Source organism: Cryptotermes secundus, unplaced genomic scaffold (assembly GCF_002891405.2).
Source record: "Cryptotermes secundus unplaced genomic scaffold, Csec_1.0 scaffold511, whole genome shotgun sequence".
Lineage (NCBI taxonomy): Eukaryota > Metazoa > Arthropoda > Insecta > Blattodea > Kalotermitidae > Cryptotermes > Cryptotermes secundus.
The window spans coordinates 1,806,514-1,825,617 of NW_019727101.1; the positions used below are offsets into that span (position 1 = coordinate 1,806,514).

Sequence of the window (19,104 nt, forward strand, 5' to 3'; positions counted from 1 at the left end):
AAGTGTTATTAAGAAGTGAGAAATGAAACATAAATATTTAATTAAGAAATGAAAAGTATAGATTTTCAGAGGATAATAATAATAATAATAATTAATTTTGTTTTATTGTACATACAAATAATAATAATACTAACTATTATACTATATTTAAAATTTGTTTGGGTAGAATATTCCTGAATATTAATAATAATAATGGCAACAGTAATAGTAATAATAATGTAGGACGATGTTTAGTTAAAAGTGTAACAAGAAGTTATGGGAAGAACTAAACGCGCACCTTCCTTTGATACTACAAGGACCGCATAGAAATCGAATGTATTAGGATGGAAACACACACACACAGACAGCAAGATTATTTCATAAGCCTCCTCTTATTTATTAAAATATTCGAGGGGCTACATAGGCACACCTGCAACTAGGTTTACTCATAAGTGTCAGTTTAATTTTTTTAAGACAAGGAAAGTAGACTAAAAATGGCGGAATACAATTGGGAATCTGGAATCTGTGAGACGACTATTGTCTCTTTCCGAAAATCATATATGTCGTGAAACGCGGTAACGTAGTTGCATGTGACACTGTGCTATAAGCCGGAAGGTTGAGGGTTCGATTCCCGATCAGGTTATTGGATCTTTCAATTTACCCGAAACATCCAGCCGCACTATGTCCTGGGGTCGACTCAGTCTCTGACAAAAATGAGTACCAGGAATCTTCCTTGGGGTTAAAGGTAGGCCGAAGAGTAAGGCTGACAACCTCAACGCCATCTGTGAGCCGATTTTCTAGATAGTTTGGGTGCCTCGACTTCTCACAAACTATGGGCCTCTACGGCCTTTTGCAGGGATAACTTTACTTCTCTTTATGTGTGTCGCGAAGATCTTATTATTGGAAGTAAGTTCTTGAGGGATACATTGTTGTATTGTGACAGCTAGTTGAAAAGGCCACGCCTCTGAGCCCCGGGCGAGGCACAGGCTTCCACGGAGGGAAGTTCTACGTGTTCTTCTTCAGTCCCTCCAGTACATTTCCGGGTTAGTACAGAAAGTTAGGCCATCACCGCATCCTTTCATATCCTTTCAGTTATATAGGATATTGATGGGAAAGCCAGAAGGAAAGAGACCACTGGGAAGACCAAGGCGTAGGTAGGTGGACAATATTAAAATGGATCTTAGAGAGATAGAATGGGATGGTACCGATTGGCTTGATTTGGCTCAGGATAGGAACCAGTGGAGGGCTTGTGTGAACACGGTAATGAATCTTCGAGTTCCATAAACTGCTGGAAAATTCTTGAGTAGCTGCAGAATTGGCTGCTCCTCAAGAAAGGCTCAGCTCCATGAGTGAGTGAGTGAGACTTTCTTCAACGTTTTCCTACTGAAACTTTATGGTCATACCACTCGTTCTACATGTCCTTCCCAATCCATCCTTCTTGATTTGGTCCTTCTAATAATATCTGGCGACGAGAGGCAACCAAACACACCAGAACTGCTTCTCCGCATGTCTCAGATTCATTGAATGACAAGCGAAATATCTGGGAAACATATGGAACTCCTGTTGTCTCGATTCTGTATCCTGTGATATTGTTATACTAAATATTCTTTCCAGATATTCCTTATCCAGTGTTGCGATATTTCCTGAGTATTTCCTTTTCCTTATTTCGCTAGCGATATGAATGATACACGCCGCTGTTCCCTGCTTTTGTTATCTGGTACAGGTGTCGCGTTTAGATTCAACCGCGCTGCCATCTCTTGCGGCATTGGCGAACTACGAGGCGATATGAAAAAGTTTTTTTTTTTATTCGATGAATCGTTTCGGACTTAAAAATACTTATGGAATGTCATCCAGAAACTTAAACTTCCTCATACATATACAATTGACATTGAAAAATTGGGATTGTATTTGGTACAAAGTAATTGAAAAACGAACTAAAACTTTATCTGTTTAGTAGCATAAATATATTTAGAATTGCAAGAATAATGAAACTGGAACGTCAAGATTCTCATAAGAAGTGAAACTCTCTGTGTTTCCTCTCTAATCTTTTCATTTTATTTGTGGCATTCCATGGGTGACGCCAAGGGTTTCTTTCAAATAGTAGGAAATCCAGAAGGATTGTTAAGAAGACAAAAATAAAGCCACGAAGACGTGTGGGGAGTGGGGTATAGCCCTACTAATCTTGAGCCCGACACTAGATAGAGATGAATTTTCATCTTCATGCAGCGGTCGGTTTACCTCCCGGCAAATGTTCCCCGGCACTCCTTGTAATGGAGGCTGGTTGGGTCCCCGAGCTGGTCTGTAGTAGAGAACAATCTCTTGTCCATGCCGGAAATCGAACCCCGGTCGTCCAACCCGTAGTCCGCTGCTATACCAACTGAGCTATCCCGGTTCTAGAAGAGTTTATAAACTTATGTTTAAATTGTTTAAGGATTTTTAACTATTTCCCCAGAACATTCAGGATGCGACAATAATTATTTTAAATGCTTATAATTTTTTTTTGTATTGGTATTTGCTGTATCTACTTCTTTATTATCGATTAATTTTCTTTTAGAAATATAGAAGCCTTGTCCCCTCCAGGCGTCGCTCATTGGAGTATTGCATACAAAATATTTTCCAAGGATTAACTGAATTCCATATTTACGAGTTAAAACTTTCATAGATAATAAATAATTATATGAATGTATATTTAGGAATAATATCAAATAAGCAGGGGTAACTGGAACACGCTAGAATTGGCTTCGGGAGGTATTTGGGTACGTGGCATATTGTACCACGTACGCAGCCACATAAGAAAGACATATCATAAGACACGGTATATACACAATTAAAACACAAGAAGAACGACTCCCATAGCGGATGAATGGCATTACACACAAGTTTGATATACGACATGTAAGATGATAGATCTTAACAAGTTAAATATATAAATTTTATTAATGAACAAAACGAAGACACATTTTATATCATTTTATAAATGGACACTTGATGACAAGCAGTTCAATGATTCAACGTGATTAATACACCTGAGGATGGCAGAATGATGCCGAAACATGTAGTGTGAAGTGATGAGTGAGATTGTATGCACTAAAAGACGGTAAATATATGCACATTGTGGATACGAATCAGTGCAACAGGGCGCTAAAATACAACATCATGACTGAGCTTTCCACAATTTTGCTCACTCCCTCCAGGCAAATTCTCTGACATTACTTCTATTAAGTCTGGCCGTTTTCTTCCAAGTCCTTTCCAATTCATCATCAAGTCATGTTATTACGTATTTCATTACTATTACTGTTTAGTGAATATGTTCATTTTTATTAATATTAATTCATTTAATTTTAGTTGTAATCGTGTGCGCATTGTACCCATTGTGTGTAGTGTGTCCTTTATTATTTGTGTAGATTTGTATGCTGTATTTTGTTTGAGTGTGGTGTCTTATTTTGTGTGTTACGTGTTACTGTAGCACCACTGCCACAGGTAAAACACATTTACAATTTAAATAAAAACATAAGTGATTTAATCAAGCAACTATTTGACGCTATAATTTCTGCGTAGAGATAGCGTCGGAAAGCAACCCACAAATAATTTATGAATATGAAAATGTAACCTTATAAAATAAGCAATAAAGTTTGGGAGATCATTATAGAATATCCTCCTAAGTGCAGAGGACGAAGCTGAGTGGCTACAAGTCTGATTTGTGTGAAGCTCGTCCCGGTTTCGAATTTCGGCATAGGAATCAGCTTTTCCTTGGTTTTGACCGTGTTCTTCAGATCCGCCAACGGACTCTTTAAAATAGGACGACGGAACAGGTTGAACTAGACGTAACGCTGAAGCTTTATGTTCGGGATGTCTTACATTCGAATCTTTGCAAGAGCACGGGCTCTCGTGGCAGAGGTTTCAAGTTGTTCTCTCGGACCTTCCTCGCTAAGGCCTTCATCATTCCTCGATCAGATCACTACTGTAACCTTTCAGAGTCATCCCGGTTCATCACTCACCTGACCGACCCACGCTGTAGGGTCTGCTTATTGAGCGTGCTGTTAAGTATCCTACAGGAAAAATTGAAATAGAATTGTGCGCCCATATTTTCTATACTCACAAAATCAGAACTCAGACATTTCTTCAGGCTTCTTCAAATGTCGTGTTTCTGCAACGTCATTAATTGAACTGCCCTCTTAATCCGGTGTACGCGGTAGCGTAGTTAGTTAAGACACTATGCTAGAAGATTAAAGGTCACGGGTTCGATTCCATACCAGGTCATTGGATTTCTCAGTTGACTTAATCTTTCCTTAGTATAGCCCTGAGGTCCACTCAGTCTCTAACAGAAACGGATATCAGAAATCTTCCCGGTGGCAAAGTGCGGCCGGCGCTTAAGGATGACAACCTCACCATTATCTGTGAGCCGGTTATCTAGAAAATATTGGAGCCTCGACGTCTCACAACCCTATGGGTCTCCTCAGCCTGTTACAGGGATAGCTTCACCTCTTCTTGCCTCATATTCCTATTCGGATAATGTTAATTTTATTAATTTCTAAGTGTCTTGTTTATCAATTTAAGTCCATTAATTAGACACAAAAATTTCTCTCAGCGAATATTAATAAAATTGTTTTAAATTGTAGGATGTGAACAAATTTATTTAGATAATCTTAAGTTACACACGCGACAATGATTTGGTTTCAATTTCCAGCGTACGATCCCCAACAACAACAACAACAACAACAACAACAACAACAAAACAATCGTGACAATAATTATTTACATTTTCGAGAATAGGTGAAAATTTGTTGCACAAATACTAGCTCATGTACGATTCACCTCGATAACGCTATTTTGGAAGATGAATCCGTTATTACTGGGTATATTACTGTTGGTCACTGAATACCGAACAAAAATTAATTCCGTGCTACCGGTAATGACGAAATAGGCATTTCACATTGAGTCCTCCAGTTTTCTACATCCACACCCATACTCGTGACAATATTGAAGCTCTTCCAAAATATATCTAGCTGAAAGATGAAGAGCAATGTTGTAGAACCGCCTACTTCAGGGAAATCCCGACGTTTCGGAGGAACGTATCTCCTCCGTCCTCAGGACCGAGCAACAAAGGAGCTGATTTCTTGCTTGTTTACTCTTCAGTCCTGAAGATGGAGGAGAAATATAGTTCCGGAAACGTTGAGTTATCATCGAATAGCACGGCTAAAATTGCCGAGGCCTACGAAGGTCGTGGAAGGATGGAATGAATAGGCATGATTGCCTATGCAATGAAGTGAAGAAGAAGAGGAAGAAGAAGGAGATGGCAAAGTTACAGATTTTGAAATAAGTACCAGAGGATGGTTTTTCGTTTTTTACACGATTATCGACTTGGACATTTAAAAAAATAGGCAAACACGTTAAGGGATAAATTTTAGCGTCAATAAATAAAATTATATTATCTTAAGAACATGTCATTATTACTACCGTATCTTTCATCCGTAAGACAACTTAAGTCAACCTTCTGTACCAGCTTCGTATTACTAGTATAATATAATTAATATAATTTTCGCTTCAGTCTGTATATTTTGGCAAAACTCTGATATAGCTAGTACTCATTTTGTTTAAGCATGAAATCTACAAAATTTTCAAAATTCTATGATTAAAATATATTAAAATGTAATAAAATATTGTAATTTTAGTAGTCTTTTAGATATGACATTTTATTCTAAATATAGAGTAATTAATTTGTAATATTTTATTATCATTCTACTGTTGCTGTGTGTTCAACAAAAATGTTGTTTTGCTGTTCGTAAAAGATTACAAAAGATATTTATTTATATGCATGTCTTCTTTCATATCACATATTGACAATATTGCCACGTGTAAGGGCGGTACGCTTGGCGAAAATACAATAAGAGGTTCTTGTCCGGTTGACTGGATTTATTAGCAACTTGGTTGCAACTTCTTTTAATCACACTTAAACACAGCGCTGTCGCTGATTTAAACATTTTCCAGTTCCCCGTTGCACACGTTCTAGGATCGTCCATTTTCACTAGTCTCCTGGCAACGGATCTACACAGAAAGTAGCACTTCAAATCACTACGAAATTTACTTGCTATTTCGTCTTCAATAATTCTGAAACTTTAGAATTAAAAATTGTTTAGACTCACTCCTCTAGCTTACGACTGACTCATAACTGCCCTTGAAATAACTTTGTCACTGCATTCACTTCTCTTACAAGCACTCTGCACAGACTCCACGGAAATAGCCGTCTCTATTGTTGCTGACGTTGCTGACGCAGAAAATTTGTTACCGAGCCGTTGCTTAGAAATGGGTTGCATAACCCCGTTGTTCCACCGATGCTCTGTATGAACAAAATAGAAAACACATCCTGACCTACTGTTGTGTGTTGGACCGTGTTTATGGAGCTGTTGCCTGGCAACGCGTTGATCAAATCCGTTAGAATATTCTATAGTAATTTTGACTGTTGTGTTGTATTGCCTCATATTTACTGTCCCATTTTATTATCGTATAACTTTTTTCATTTTTTGAACCCTTCTTTATATATGTCCGTTTCAGATACTTAGCAAAATCCAGTCACACAGCTAAGATGTGATTTGTGTGACAATGATCCTAATATTACAAATCACACCAGATATCGACACTCGCAGAAGAGAATAATTGTTTATGAAGCGATAGATCGCATACAAAGTGCTGTGCGTCCTTCAACGGGTGAAGAGTCAAATGAATAATTTTCTCATCTCCTGCTGTAACACTATATCTTGTTTGACAGAAGGGTGAAATTATTCTTCGATCCTTCAACTTCAGGTCAGATGGTCGGAAGCATCATCATCATCATCATCATCATCATCATCACGCAGTCTGCATAAGATAAAAACGAGTGAGATAAATCATACTGTTATGTGTAAGGAAATATACATTGTGATGTGAATGTAAGTTACTCTCTGGCAGTGCTTGGCTTAGTGATGTGTGCCCCCACCCTTCTCCAATAACGTGTGCTTGTAAATATAAGTATCATTTGAATCACATATGAGATTTAATTTTTACATGAAAGTGAAAATATAAATTACTGTTTCCTTTATTATGAAACCATTTTACCTTGTAGATCGCTACTAAATTTTCGGAACAACCATCCTGTCTCCATCTTCAGGGTCTATCTGTCTGTATGTCTATCTATCTATCTATCTATCTATCTATCTATCTATCTATTCCTGTTGCTACCACTTGGAATATACGACATGCGTGAAGCGGTTGTTTCACTTCAGTTTCTTAATCTTAGACAGTTGGTAGGACTCCTTTGACAGGGGTCAGTCCGTTGCTAGACCGCTGCCTACACAGAAACATAGGATAAACGCAGACAAACTTCCATGCCTTGAGTGGGATTCGAAGCCATGATCCCAGTGTTGGAGCGGACGAAGACAGTTCATGCGCTAGACCGCGCGGCCACTGTGTTCTGTCTTCAGGGCACATATATAAAAGAAGTATTCTCCTTTGAAATATTTTAACCACCGACTACAAGATATGATAGTTCGTATGAAACATAATTTTCCTCCGGACTTCTCACCATGGACATAGTATAAAGTAGTTGACCTTATTATAAATTATTATTTCGTATTCTTACTAACTCGTAAGGAGCGACAGTAACTGTTTTGGTAGAGGCTTTATAGCCTACTTCTTTTTATCTAAAAAATACAACCTAGCTCATCTTACTTTTGGATATCACCAAGTAACGTAGTTGGTTGAGGCACTAGGCTACAAGCTGAAAGGTCGTGGGGCCGAATTTCGATGAAGTCGTTGGATTTTTCAACTGACTAATTCTTCCAGCCGCAATATGGCCCTGGGATCCACTCAACCTGTAACAGAAATGAGTGCCAGGAGTCTTTCTAAGGGTAAAGGGCAGCCGGCTGACCTCACCTACATCTGTGAACCGATTGTCTAGATAATGTGGGAGCCTTGACATCTTAAAACCCTATGGGCTTACACGGCCTGTTACAGGGATAGCTTTTATTTTTTTTTTATTTATATTTTCATTCTGAACTCTTATTTATAATAATTATAAATTATACTATTTTTAATTTAAGTGTTATTCATTATTGAAACATATCAGGATACTGTGATATTAACATGAAAGCCAACCGTATCTATGGTGAGGAAGAGATATTTCTGTTTATAACCAAGAATATTGTGATGAACGTTGAAACTGTTTTCTGTTAGAAATCTTGTCCCTAATTTAATACCGATCACACTGGCTGCGCGGTCTAAGATATGAACCGTCTTCGCCCGCTCTAACGCTGAGGTCATTTGTTCGAATCCCACTCGAGTCATGGATGTGTCTGTGTTTTTATTTTCTATTTGTTTTTTCCGTTTGTGGGTAGAGGCCTTTCGATGGACCGATCCTCCGTCCAAGGAGTCGTACCAGCTGTGTATAGGATTAAGAATCGGAAAAAGCCTCCACGTTCTAAATGGCCTATAGAGCCATAGAGAATAATAAAAAAATTATGCCTTTCATTTTTGTTACGAAGTTTTCTGATCCAATGTTGATAAGTTATTGGTTAATGTAACCAAAGCTTTATGTACATGTATAACATAATTTTAATATGTGTCAATTTTACGAGGTTTTACTGCACTGACATATTTTAAATACTTCCTAATAATGTTATATTTTAGCGTCCTGTTGCACTGATTTATGTCCATGATTTATTCCAGCCGTCTTACAGTGCATGCACTCATTCACCTCACTCTTCACTTCTGCACTACATGTTTCGGCACAAAGGTGCTATCTTCAGGTGCTTTTCGATTTACGTTAAACTACTTCACTGCATGCCTTGCCGTCTTCATACTAAAATAACTAAAATATATGTTCATCATATATATTGAAAAATATAAAATATTTTTAATATTTTTAGTATTTAATATTTTTCAATATATATGATGAACATATATTTTAGTTATTTTAGTATGAAGACGGCAAGGCATGCAGTGAAGTAGTTTAACGTAAATCGAAAAGCACCTGAAGATGGCACCTTTGTGCCGAAACATGTAGTGCAGAAGTGAAGAGTGAGGTGAATGAGTGCATGCACTGTAAGACGGCTGGAATATTTCCTAATGTTGTAACCCAATAACGTAGGTGTATATGAAAAATGTCGAGCTGAGTCTCAGTCTATACCAAGGAGTACAACATTTCTTTACACTCTTGAATCCTCAGTTTCATGCAAATACTATTCTAGAATTTAATTTGTACACCACAGAAAACATACTACGTCGCCATTATAAATATTGATAGATTAGTGCTGTGTAAGGAAAGTGTTTCTGAACTCTGCTGTTAGTGTGTGGATATTTGAGTGTTATGGCAGGTTATGCACATAGTTGCCGCGGTTCCACTGTTATTTAAAATGAAAAACTTATGTTTAATAAACTATGCATATGTTACGATAGAAGTAAATAATCGGCTATTTGTATATAATAACCAGCCATTAAATATAATTACCAAAAACAGTGGAAAAACATAACAAATCTCGTATTGGAACTCACTTTTAACGGCAGTTATGAATAATCGCTTGTTAATATTCATAATTTCCAACGTTCATTGGTAGAGGTAATAAATGGAATTTTATCTCGTATTTTTAAATATTTCATGAGATTTATTATTTGTATTTTCTACTTTACATACTCATTAACCAGAAGTAAATTTGATATATTACACAGGGGTAAGATGTATTTCATTGTGTGATAACTGATGCATTAGCCGACGTCACATCGAGCTTTTTTAATATAAGTACAAGTGTGTAAATAGCGTTTAAATTTTGATGAGGCAGAAAGTGGTGTCTTTAAACACAATAAAATGCCTGAAGAGAAGTATAAGTTTTAGTACATTTATAAATGAACTTTTAATTATGAAACAGATAATTATAGATAAAAACGACTGTTATCACGAGATTTATCATATTTTACCATTGCTTGGCAATTTTCTATAATAGCCGGGTAGTATTCATAATTACCGTTCACTTCACATTTACGTAACATGCATATAAAGTACAAAATCAAGCAATAATTGTATAACAGAAGTAACTTTATGAATGCTATAAATAGATTTTCTTAATTATTTGACTCTTTGAAATAATTTATAGAAAACAAAGTTTTAAAATTTTTAAGGAAATGTGTGGAAAAATAAGATTTTTTTACCTTAAAGACAGAAGGGCTTTCGCACACCGAAACAGTGACCAGTTGCGATCAAAGTCCGTATTTCTTTTTCACAGTACATAGAAATTAAAAACCACAAAAGTTAAAAAATATTATTCTTCTAAACTGTGATTTACTTAGAAATTTATTGACAGGTTTCATAATGATATCTGCGTTACAAATTTTGTTAAAGAAAATTATGTGAAAATTTTCAGTAAATATGATAATATGAAATTTTGGATTTGTAATTGGATTTGTTGAACACTTATATATCGTAACTACAAGTAACTACAGCGCCATCGCTAATTCACATACTCTGCAGTTCAATATAGCACGCACTAAGTCTTCTCAGTCGCTTTACCTTCATTGGTTGTAGCCCAGTAACGGGCACAATGCCGTGTGTACTTGCTTACCGGCTGGCGACTGCCTCACATCTATTTTTTTTATTGCTAGTGCGGTGGGACTAAGTCCCTTGTACTGCGGCCACTTCTGGCCTATTGTACCAGCCCCAGTTGATAGGTGAGGGTGATTGAGGAGTAATTGGTAGAATGAAGATTGGCAGGAGAAACCGAAGTACTCGGAGAAAACCTACCCCAGCACCACTTTGTCCACCACAAATCCCACTTGACCAGACCCGAAATCGAACTCGGGCCGTCGCGGTGGGAAGCCAGCGACTAGCCGCTTGAGCTATGGCGCGGCCATGTCTCACAACTAACTCCTACTCTTCTCACCGCCGTCTTAAGACTCTCTCGTAATCGTAGCTGCTCCTTGTTATACAGCCTCAGCGCGGAGAATATGGAAAATATCTCTCCCGAGAGTTCTGTTGTTCCGTTACGTAGCTATTGCACGGGCCGCATAGAGAACGCTGCTTCCCAGTTACTCCTTTGTTGCGTATTATGAATCTTTTGCCTAGTAACGGGCCCGTTTGCAGAGCTGTTCCCTAGCAACGGCTCTCTGTGTTGGCTTAATATTTCTTGCCTTGAGCAAATGTGTCATAATATCTTGCAAATGTAGCGAAATCATGATTTCATAGTGTCCTTCAGAGGCAAAGTGTACAGTGAATTAAGTACAGCGTCATTAAATATAGTGCAGAGAAAACAAACAATTTTCCGTTGAAATTTCAAGGGGGATTCTTGTAATATTTCGTATTTCAACATAGTACTTAGCCGCGGTTGACTGCAAGTAAGGGGTCAATTATCAGTGCTCACCACCCATCGCATTTTGTCAAGTGACTCATTTATACTACTCTATGTAGAAGTTATAAAAGAACTGGCAGTAGCAGTTTCATATAGAAATATTTTATTGTTTCATTAGAGGACTATCTCGAACTATACAAGTGGATATCTTTCTTTTGATATTACCGATAAACGTATTGTGAAATATAGACTCATTGTGAAGTAACAGCTGTCTGAACAGACGACAGTACAACAGCCTCTGCTAGGGAACAGCTCTGTGGACACGTTTCCAAGGCAACAACGCGCAATAATGGAACAGGCGTTTTCTGTGCGATCCGTGACGGGACTATGTAACAAGTTGAGTCTGTTGAGAGTGTCATAACATGCTATACGGCCAAGCATATTCATAAGAGACAAGCCCATTTTCTCGCCAGAAAGGATGATATTACCGCAAGTGTTTGGTTGAAATAAAGTATCTGGCCGTGAGTGTCAAGGGGCTTGTAGCGAAGACAAACTGATTGGCGGTAAATCGCCAGTCGTAAATTAACTCTGACTGAGAGTTGCAGTTGTTAGAAGTGAGAAGGTTGTAGCTGTGGCCGGGAAAAAATCGGGAACACAGAGGAAGGGTGACGTCGGCCCCTGAAAACCGCTACCAAGCAACGGCTAGTGAAGAATGAGAATACTTTTTGTGTGCTGTAGTTGCAGTGATCTCTGGTGTGTGTAACTCAATAAGAGTTATTTGTAGTTACGTTCCGTAAGCGTTCAATTCATACCGTTACCAATCCGAACCGCGTCTCTGTTCTCACTCAGTCACGTGACAATATGTTAAATGATTGCTATTTTCCTCATAAAACTTTTGGTTGGTTACTTTGCGACGTTATCAGTATTTAAGTTATAGAATGCCGATAGGGAAATTACTGGTAAATAATTAACTGTAGAGGATTTGTAAAGGGGCGGTAATTACCTAATTTAGATACTGTCCGTAAATTTGCCTGGAGAGTCTGAAGAAAACTAAAGACCCCTGTAAAGATAGCCGGTGTCGTAGATGAGATTCGAACTTTGAATCTACCGAACTTAGTCGGAGATTTTTACCGCTTTAACCAAATTGCTCGATCCGCCAAGATGTGTTGCTCTCGTTTACAAAGGACGACAACATCCGCTCGTTAGGCTTACAATCCAAAGTTAAGGCTTTTCCCACTAGAAGGCTCTTTAAGAATTTGATGTCTGATTATAACAGAGTTTGTAGTGCGTTGATAAGAAATCACCTAGGAAGATACATTAACGAAGCTAATATTTGTAAGCCTGTTCGCCCAAGCACAGGGAAGAGCAGCAACTGTCAGCACGGGACGTAATTGTTCCAGAGCATGCGCTATGTGTGCGAGGAACAAACATGGTGTCCCTGAAGCTGCGACGGTCGGTAAAGAAGCAGTTCTTTAATGTCGGCATTTCTGCAACACCTGACAGCAGTAATGGCCTGTCACTTAGTGGGGCTATTGCAGTCATGCAGTCAGACGTTCCTAAGATGGAGAGGTGCTATTGTACCACGAAGTCTGTGTAGAGATTCGTTTTATGGGGTTCATACACTATAAACAAAACGAGACAGAAACATGATGAAATTTCAAATAGATGAGATTAATACAGTTGACACTGGATGACAGCACTAGCTAAGTAGGTAAGAAAGAATTCTGCAAATAATTCTTAATACGGAAATACGGAATGACGGAAATCAGAGATTTTTTCGGACTATTGTTTAACATGTCACAGGTGTCATACCCTACAAGACGCTGGTATGATGTTGCGGAGAAATTACAATACTTGAAAAGCTGGAGGCGTTTATGAGACGGAAATGCACTAAAATTCCTGTAGTCTTCGAACAGGTCAAGATTCAATCCTTGAATCGGCAAAAAAAAAAAAAAAAAAGAAAAAGAAGAAGGAAAGAAAGAAAGAAAGAAAGAAAGAAAGAAAGAGAAAAGAAAGATATTCTTTGCTCCATCCTCACTATACTTGTGTTACTGAGGAACTTTTCAAATCTAGTAGCCTAACATAAACTCGCTACTTCTGCAGACCGACATTTTGTTTTCCGGAAGTTATATTCTCCTCCGTCACAATGCTTAACGTCTAGTGTTACAGTACATCGTTATTCTTACTATTTATGGTTTATTTGACGACGACGCTTAAAGCTTAGATTATATTGTCACGTGTAGGAGTGTGTCAATATTAGACGGGGTTTGCATTGGATATTGATTTATTGGCCATTTTATACATTCAACTCATAACTGCAAGTGATACAGCGCTATCGGTGATCTACACACTTTACAGCTTACAGTTACACACACACTATGGTTCTCAGTCTTAATTAGTCGTATCCTGGCAACGTATTTATAAAGGTCTAACTGTAGCTACAGCACATATAAATTTTCAACTGAGGTCGATGCCATCTCTTCTGAATCAGCTTCGACTGCAGTCTTCAGAGACTCCTTCAATTCTGTCTCTGTCGACCTTGGAGCCTCTTTATATAATCTCGGGGCAGTTTTAAAGTACCGTCCCGCAATTTACCTGGAGGGGCTGAGGAATAGCTCATAAACTCGCTCAAGTTAGTGGGCTCATGGCCGAGATTCGAATCAGTCATCTTCCCAATAGAAGCCAGACGTCTGAGCTAACTTGCTCAATAACACTGTTCTCTCTGAAGATGACAATTTCTGTTATATTTTCCGGCACAATTAACAAAATGTCAGTTTAAGTTATTTCCATAGGGAAGCAAATTTTGAGACGTGCTGGGCATGTAATATACGTCGTACATGGGAGACATCAGTAATGTGTACAGAATTTTAGTTTGGAACACTTAAAGAGCTGAGATTTTGGAAGGTCTAGATTGCGAGATAAGAAGAGAATGCATATTAAAGAACTAGGCTGACAGAGCATGAACTGGATTCATTCTACGTCTGGTTCTGGAAAGAGTCTAGAGGACACCTGTAGTGAACACTGTAGGCAGTCTTTCAGTACTGTATAATGTGCGGAATTTCTGTAGTACACAAGTGACTATCAACTTCTAAAAGAATTGCTCAGCTCCATGGTGTTAGTAAGTTAGTTAATTAGTAAATTGTGTAAAAGGATAAAACAGATAATGAGTTTGTGTTTAAATTACACGAAGATATTCTTAATCGAAGAGTATATAAGCAGGAATTTGCTATTTATAAAGTACTGTACAAATATCTGAAGGTTAATCAAATATCCTAAATAACTAAAGAAAGCAGTCTTCTGGGCTGTGGCACCGTGTAGATATGGTGTTAACCGACGTTTCGGAGGAACGTATAGCCTCCATCTTCAGGGTAGAAGGGAAAATGAGAAAATCCGCAAGCGAAGACACCGTGAGAACCGATCCGAGCAGATTGGTCTCTTCGCTTGCGGATTTTCTCATTTTTCCTTCTATACTGAAGATGGAGGCGATACGTTCCTCCGAAACATCGGTTAACACCACATCTACACGGTGTCACAACCCAAAAGACTGCTTTCTTCATAGTCGCCCCCGTGAAAACCTAAAATCTTACATCTATAAATTGTTCCTGTTATGCTGTGTGTTTATATTTTTGAGGCCGAAATTATATTTCTGCACCACAAATTTCATAAATTGCTCTTGACTCAGACCATCATCATACTGTATGCCTTAAAATAATTATATGGAATTGCATATTTTCTTTATATAAGTTCATGCTAATATTATATTTCTTTTTTGCAGGTGCCTCATTATGTTCGTGAGAACAACATCTCAGTTAAGGTAAGAATGAATTAAATTTGACATTTAAATTTCTAAAATTATTACTTTCAATTCATCATCATCATCAGTAATCTGTCAAGACGACAGGTCCACAGTCTCTTCCAAAATAATTCCTCCGTTTAATGCGATCTAGAGCTTTCTCCTTCAAATGACAGTATCCTCTTCTGTCCCCAAGGTCATCCAGCATCTTCTTACGTCTTCTTCCTCATCTTCTTGTCACTTCTATCCGCCCATCTATCTTTCCTTCGATGGCTTCTTTTAGAAGGCAGTTTCTGCGTAAAACATGACCAATCCAATTAGCCTTCCGTTTTCTTATTTCATGTAGGATATTCCTCTGCTCACTGACTCTAATTAACACTTCTTCATTTCTCACATAATCGGTCCAACTGATCTTCTCCATTCTTCTCCAACACCACATTTCGAAACTTTCCAGATGTTTCTGATCTACTGNTCTGCAGTTGTTTTTGGTCTATCTTTATTGTGACTCGGGTTGGTTGTCTCGAAATTTTCATTACTTTTGTTTTTTCCACATTAATTTCCATGCCATAACACCTTCCAATTTCAATTAGTCTACCAATCATGCCCTGTAGCACAGTTTCTTCCTTAGCCATTAACACAAGGTCATCTGCATATTTCACAGACTTTCAATTATCCACAAATAATAGATCAGGGTTACAAAAAAATATTATTTCAATTAATTTAACTTTATCTAAAATGCTTTATTTTAGTAAGTTTCGTGTGATTAATGCCATTTACATATTTAGTGATATATAAATAATTACTGAAGAAAGTTAATTTCCCATCGACGCTTCGAATTTCAGGGGAGAGTAGAGGAGACATAGTAGAAGATTAGGCGAAGAAGAAATATCGTAAGAGGAATGAGGGACATTTTACTATTAAAGAAGAAAGAATACCTTTTTTAGAAATTTCTGATTAATCGGTGCACAAATTGCACATTCTTCTGAAGTATAAATAAGTAGTTCGCATAGTTAGTATTGTATGTTGAAAAGTTAAGAAAATAACCACTGAAATATGGAACACTTTCACCAATTAATTGTATTTATAATCTTGTGTCTCTCTGTTCCTCCTCGAACTTAATTAGATTTCATTACGTATGGCATTTGTGTCTGAAAATATCTTCATTCTATAAACTCGAAACAAAAACAGTACACGTAACTTAAGATTTTTATTTGAGTGTAGATAATTCATTTGTATATTTATTCTTGTCCTCAAGGAAGATTTTAATGCTTCAGGTAGGATTGTTATTAAGTCATAAATACGAAAATTTGTAGAAGGAAAAATTTGCGGCCTAATATGTTGTAATATTTGACACGTTCCTGGAAGAAGTAAGGAAAACCATGAAAAATCTCAAGAACTACAACGGACTGATAGTTCCGGTTAAGCAAATTAAATTTTTTTTTCTCACATCTATCACTTTGAAATTTATTGCAGTGTGAGACATGATGATCTTTGAATGTACACGACGATTCTAAATTACTGTTGTGGTTTCCGTGGCCTTTATTTTTCAAACCCGAAAGAAAGAAAGAAACTGCTTATGGAAAACGAAACTGTGACTCAAGAAGTTTTATCATTTATAGAATCAATACTGCAGAATACAAATATTTCCTTTAATTGCACGTAAATTGTTTTATTTAATTGTTTCCGGTTTGAAAATTACAGGTCACAGAAACCCCGACAGTTATGTAGAATCACTCTGTGTAATAGACTACATAGTTTTACATTCCCATAAGAAAGCAATCTTCATAATCCTTTTTAAGACATGTGTACACTACTGGTTTTAATTCTAAATACATTTTCAAATTTCCCTAATTTACAAACTACGGTTCGAAAAGAGGAAATGATTTCAAGATATGGGTTGAAAAGAACTTGAGCGTCTTGCGTAATCTATTTGTGACAGTTATTAACGACGCTGGTAGTAGCTAGGATTAAAAATTCATTAATTATAGTGGAGCAGTTGGTGAAATAAAAATTGGCAGGGGAAACCTTCTCTACAGTAAATCAAGCATGACGTAACCTGAGATAGAATCCGGACCCCCCGAGAAGGAAATCCGGAAAGTAATTGACTGAACTGTGGCATCGAGAAATTGTCGTGGTCTATTTTAATGTATTATCACAGAATTTTTTCTCTTGATGGCTGAAAGTTGTCGCAAGAAACCTGTCTTATGATATGTGGGATCAGAATTAGAGCCCTGATCTGAACGCTAATAATGATTGCCTGTCCGATGAAAAAACAAATTCAGCATGAAAATTCACTTACCAAATTATAATGGACTTGTGGTGCTCTTATTTACCCGTCGTTCATTTATTTATTCTAGCAGACATCTCGCTTTGATGCATTTCTTGGGTCAGTGAGGACCATTATGAATTATTCACGTTTGGCAGGGAAAGGGGTACTCTGTGGGAATCTCTGATAGCAAACGTGGCATATTCTGAAGAATGCCGTCTTTTGGGATGTGGCGCCGTGTAGGTATTGTGCAAGCTGACGTTTCCGAGGACTGTATCGCCTACATCTTCAGGGTAGAAAAAAAATCCGCGAGCGAGGAATCAGAGTGAGCAGGTGGCTGCAGGCTGCTCGCGGATTTCTTCTACCCTGAAGATGGAGGCGATACATTCCTCCGAAACGTCAATTTACACAATATCTATAAGACGTCACATCCCAGAAGACAGCGTTCTTCATAGTTGCCAACGTGAAAACTTCAAATCTTACATAGCGGCAGATTCTCATCAGTGAAAATCTTTATCATTTCATGTATCAAAGTGAAATTCCTCTTGTATTCGAAAAAATAGATGTATTCTCTCTATATTGAAGCTGTTAAACTTTGTGTATCCGAAAGTATACCTTCAAATTTGTTAAAGTATTATTTTAAATCTTCTAGTGTAACACTAAAACGGATCTCTGAAAGATAGATTGGGGTTGTATGGAGTGGTTTGAGCTAACTCAGGATAGGGTTCAGTGGAGGGCTCTTGTGAACACAGTAATGAAACTTCGGCTTCCAAAAAATGCTGGGTAGTTCTTGAGTAGCTGCACAACAGGCGGCTTCTCAAGAAACTCAGATCAGTGTAACGTCCATTGAGAATTGAGCGGAAAATCTCACCGTTTCATACATAAGCGTTAGCATTCTCGTGTTCTCCTTCTCTTTTCTTTCCAGTCCCCCATGGTGATGCTTTCAGGAAGCTGGTTAAATGATACAAACTCCGTCTCAAGTGCAAACAATATATATTATATGTCTTTGATCTTGTTCTTTGATCTTGTTCTGTTCTACATATAGTGTAGAAGAGAACAAGATCAAAGACACAGCTCAACATGTCACACTGCTCCCTCCTTAAGGCTGTTCGTCCCGAATAGCCTAACGGTGCATCCCCGTTCCTTTGCTTCGGAGGCTGTTCTTGCAGCATCTGGTCTCCGGCTGTTACAATATATATTGTTTGCACTTGAGACGGAGTTTGTATCATTTATCGTGTAGAGTGCAGCAGGATGCTTAAATACAATATTGTAAGCTGGTTAAAGCCTTCCACACAAATATAAATGAAGTGTCTTCTTTTCATAGTTTACTACACTTAATATAGCCACATTAAAATATTGCCAATATTCATATAACGGACACGATACGCTGAAATAGAAACTGCTCGCACGTTCATGTCATATGTACATAATATGATAACACTAGACATGTCGTTGCCTTGATAACCTGAAATTGCTTAATGATGGCCATATACGTAATGCTTTCAAAACTACTATATATGATTGTATATGTACACGCACATATAAATATATGGAGGGATAATTTTAAATGAAAGTGTTTTCCTGCCCAAATATTACTATCTATATTTCCCTACTGATATGTTGGGATTTTGGACTTTATCCATCGTCCTGGTTTTTAAGATAACAAATAAAAAAACACGACGTTTCGGAAACTGGATCTGTTTCCGTCCTCAGGTGAAGGAAAACACCTATTCAGTTGGGTCCCTTAGAAAGAGCTA

At 37.6% G+C, this 19,104-nt stretch overlaps 1 protein-coding gene across 2 annotated transcripts in view; it reads left to right on the top strand.

Moving 5' to 3' along the window:
• Positions 1 to 19,104, top strand: part of LOC111864420 — a 724,828-nt gene that overhangs the window by 333,184 nt on the left and 372,540 nt on the right. For both annotated transcript variants that reach the window (XR_004513022.1, XM_033751420.1), the window contains one exon: positions 15,064 to 15,102. Coding sequence is in view for 1 of the 2 variants with exons in the window: in XM_033751420.1 (XP_033607311.1) it covers positions 15,064 to 15,102 (39 nt within the window). In the remaining variant the exon portion in view is untranslated. The remainder of the gene's footprint in view (positions 1 to 15,063; positions 15,103 to 19,104) is intronic.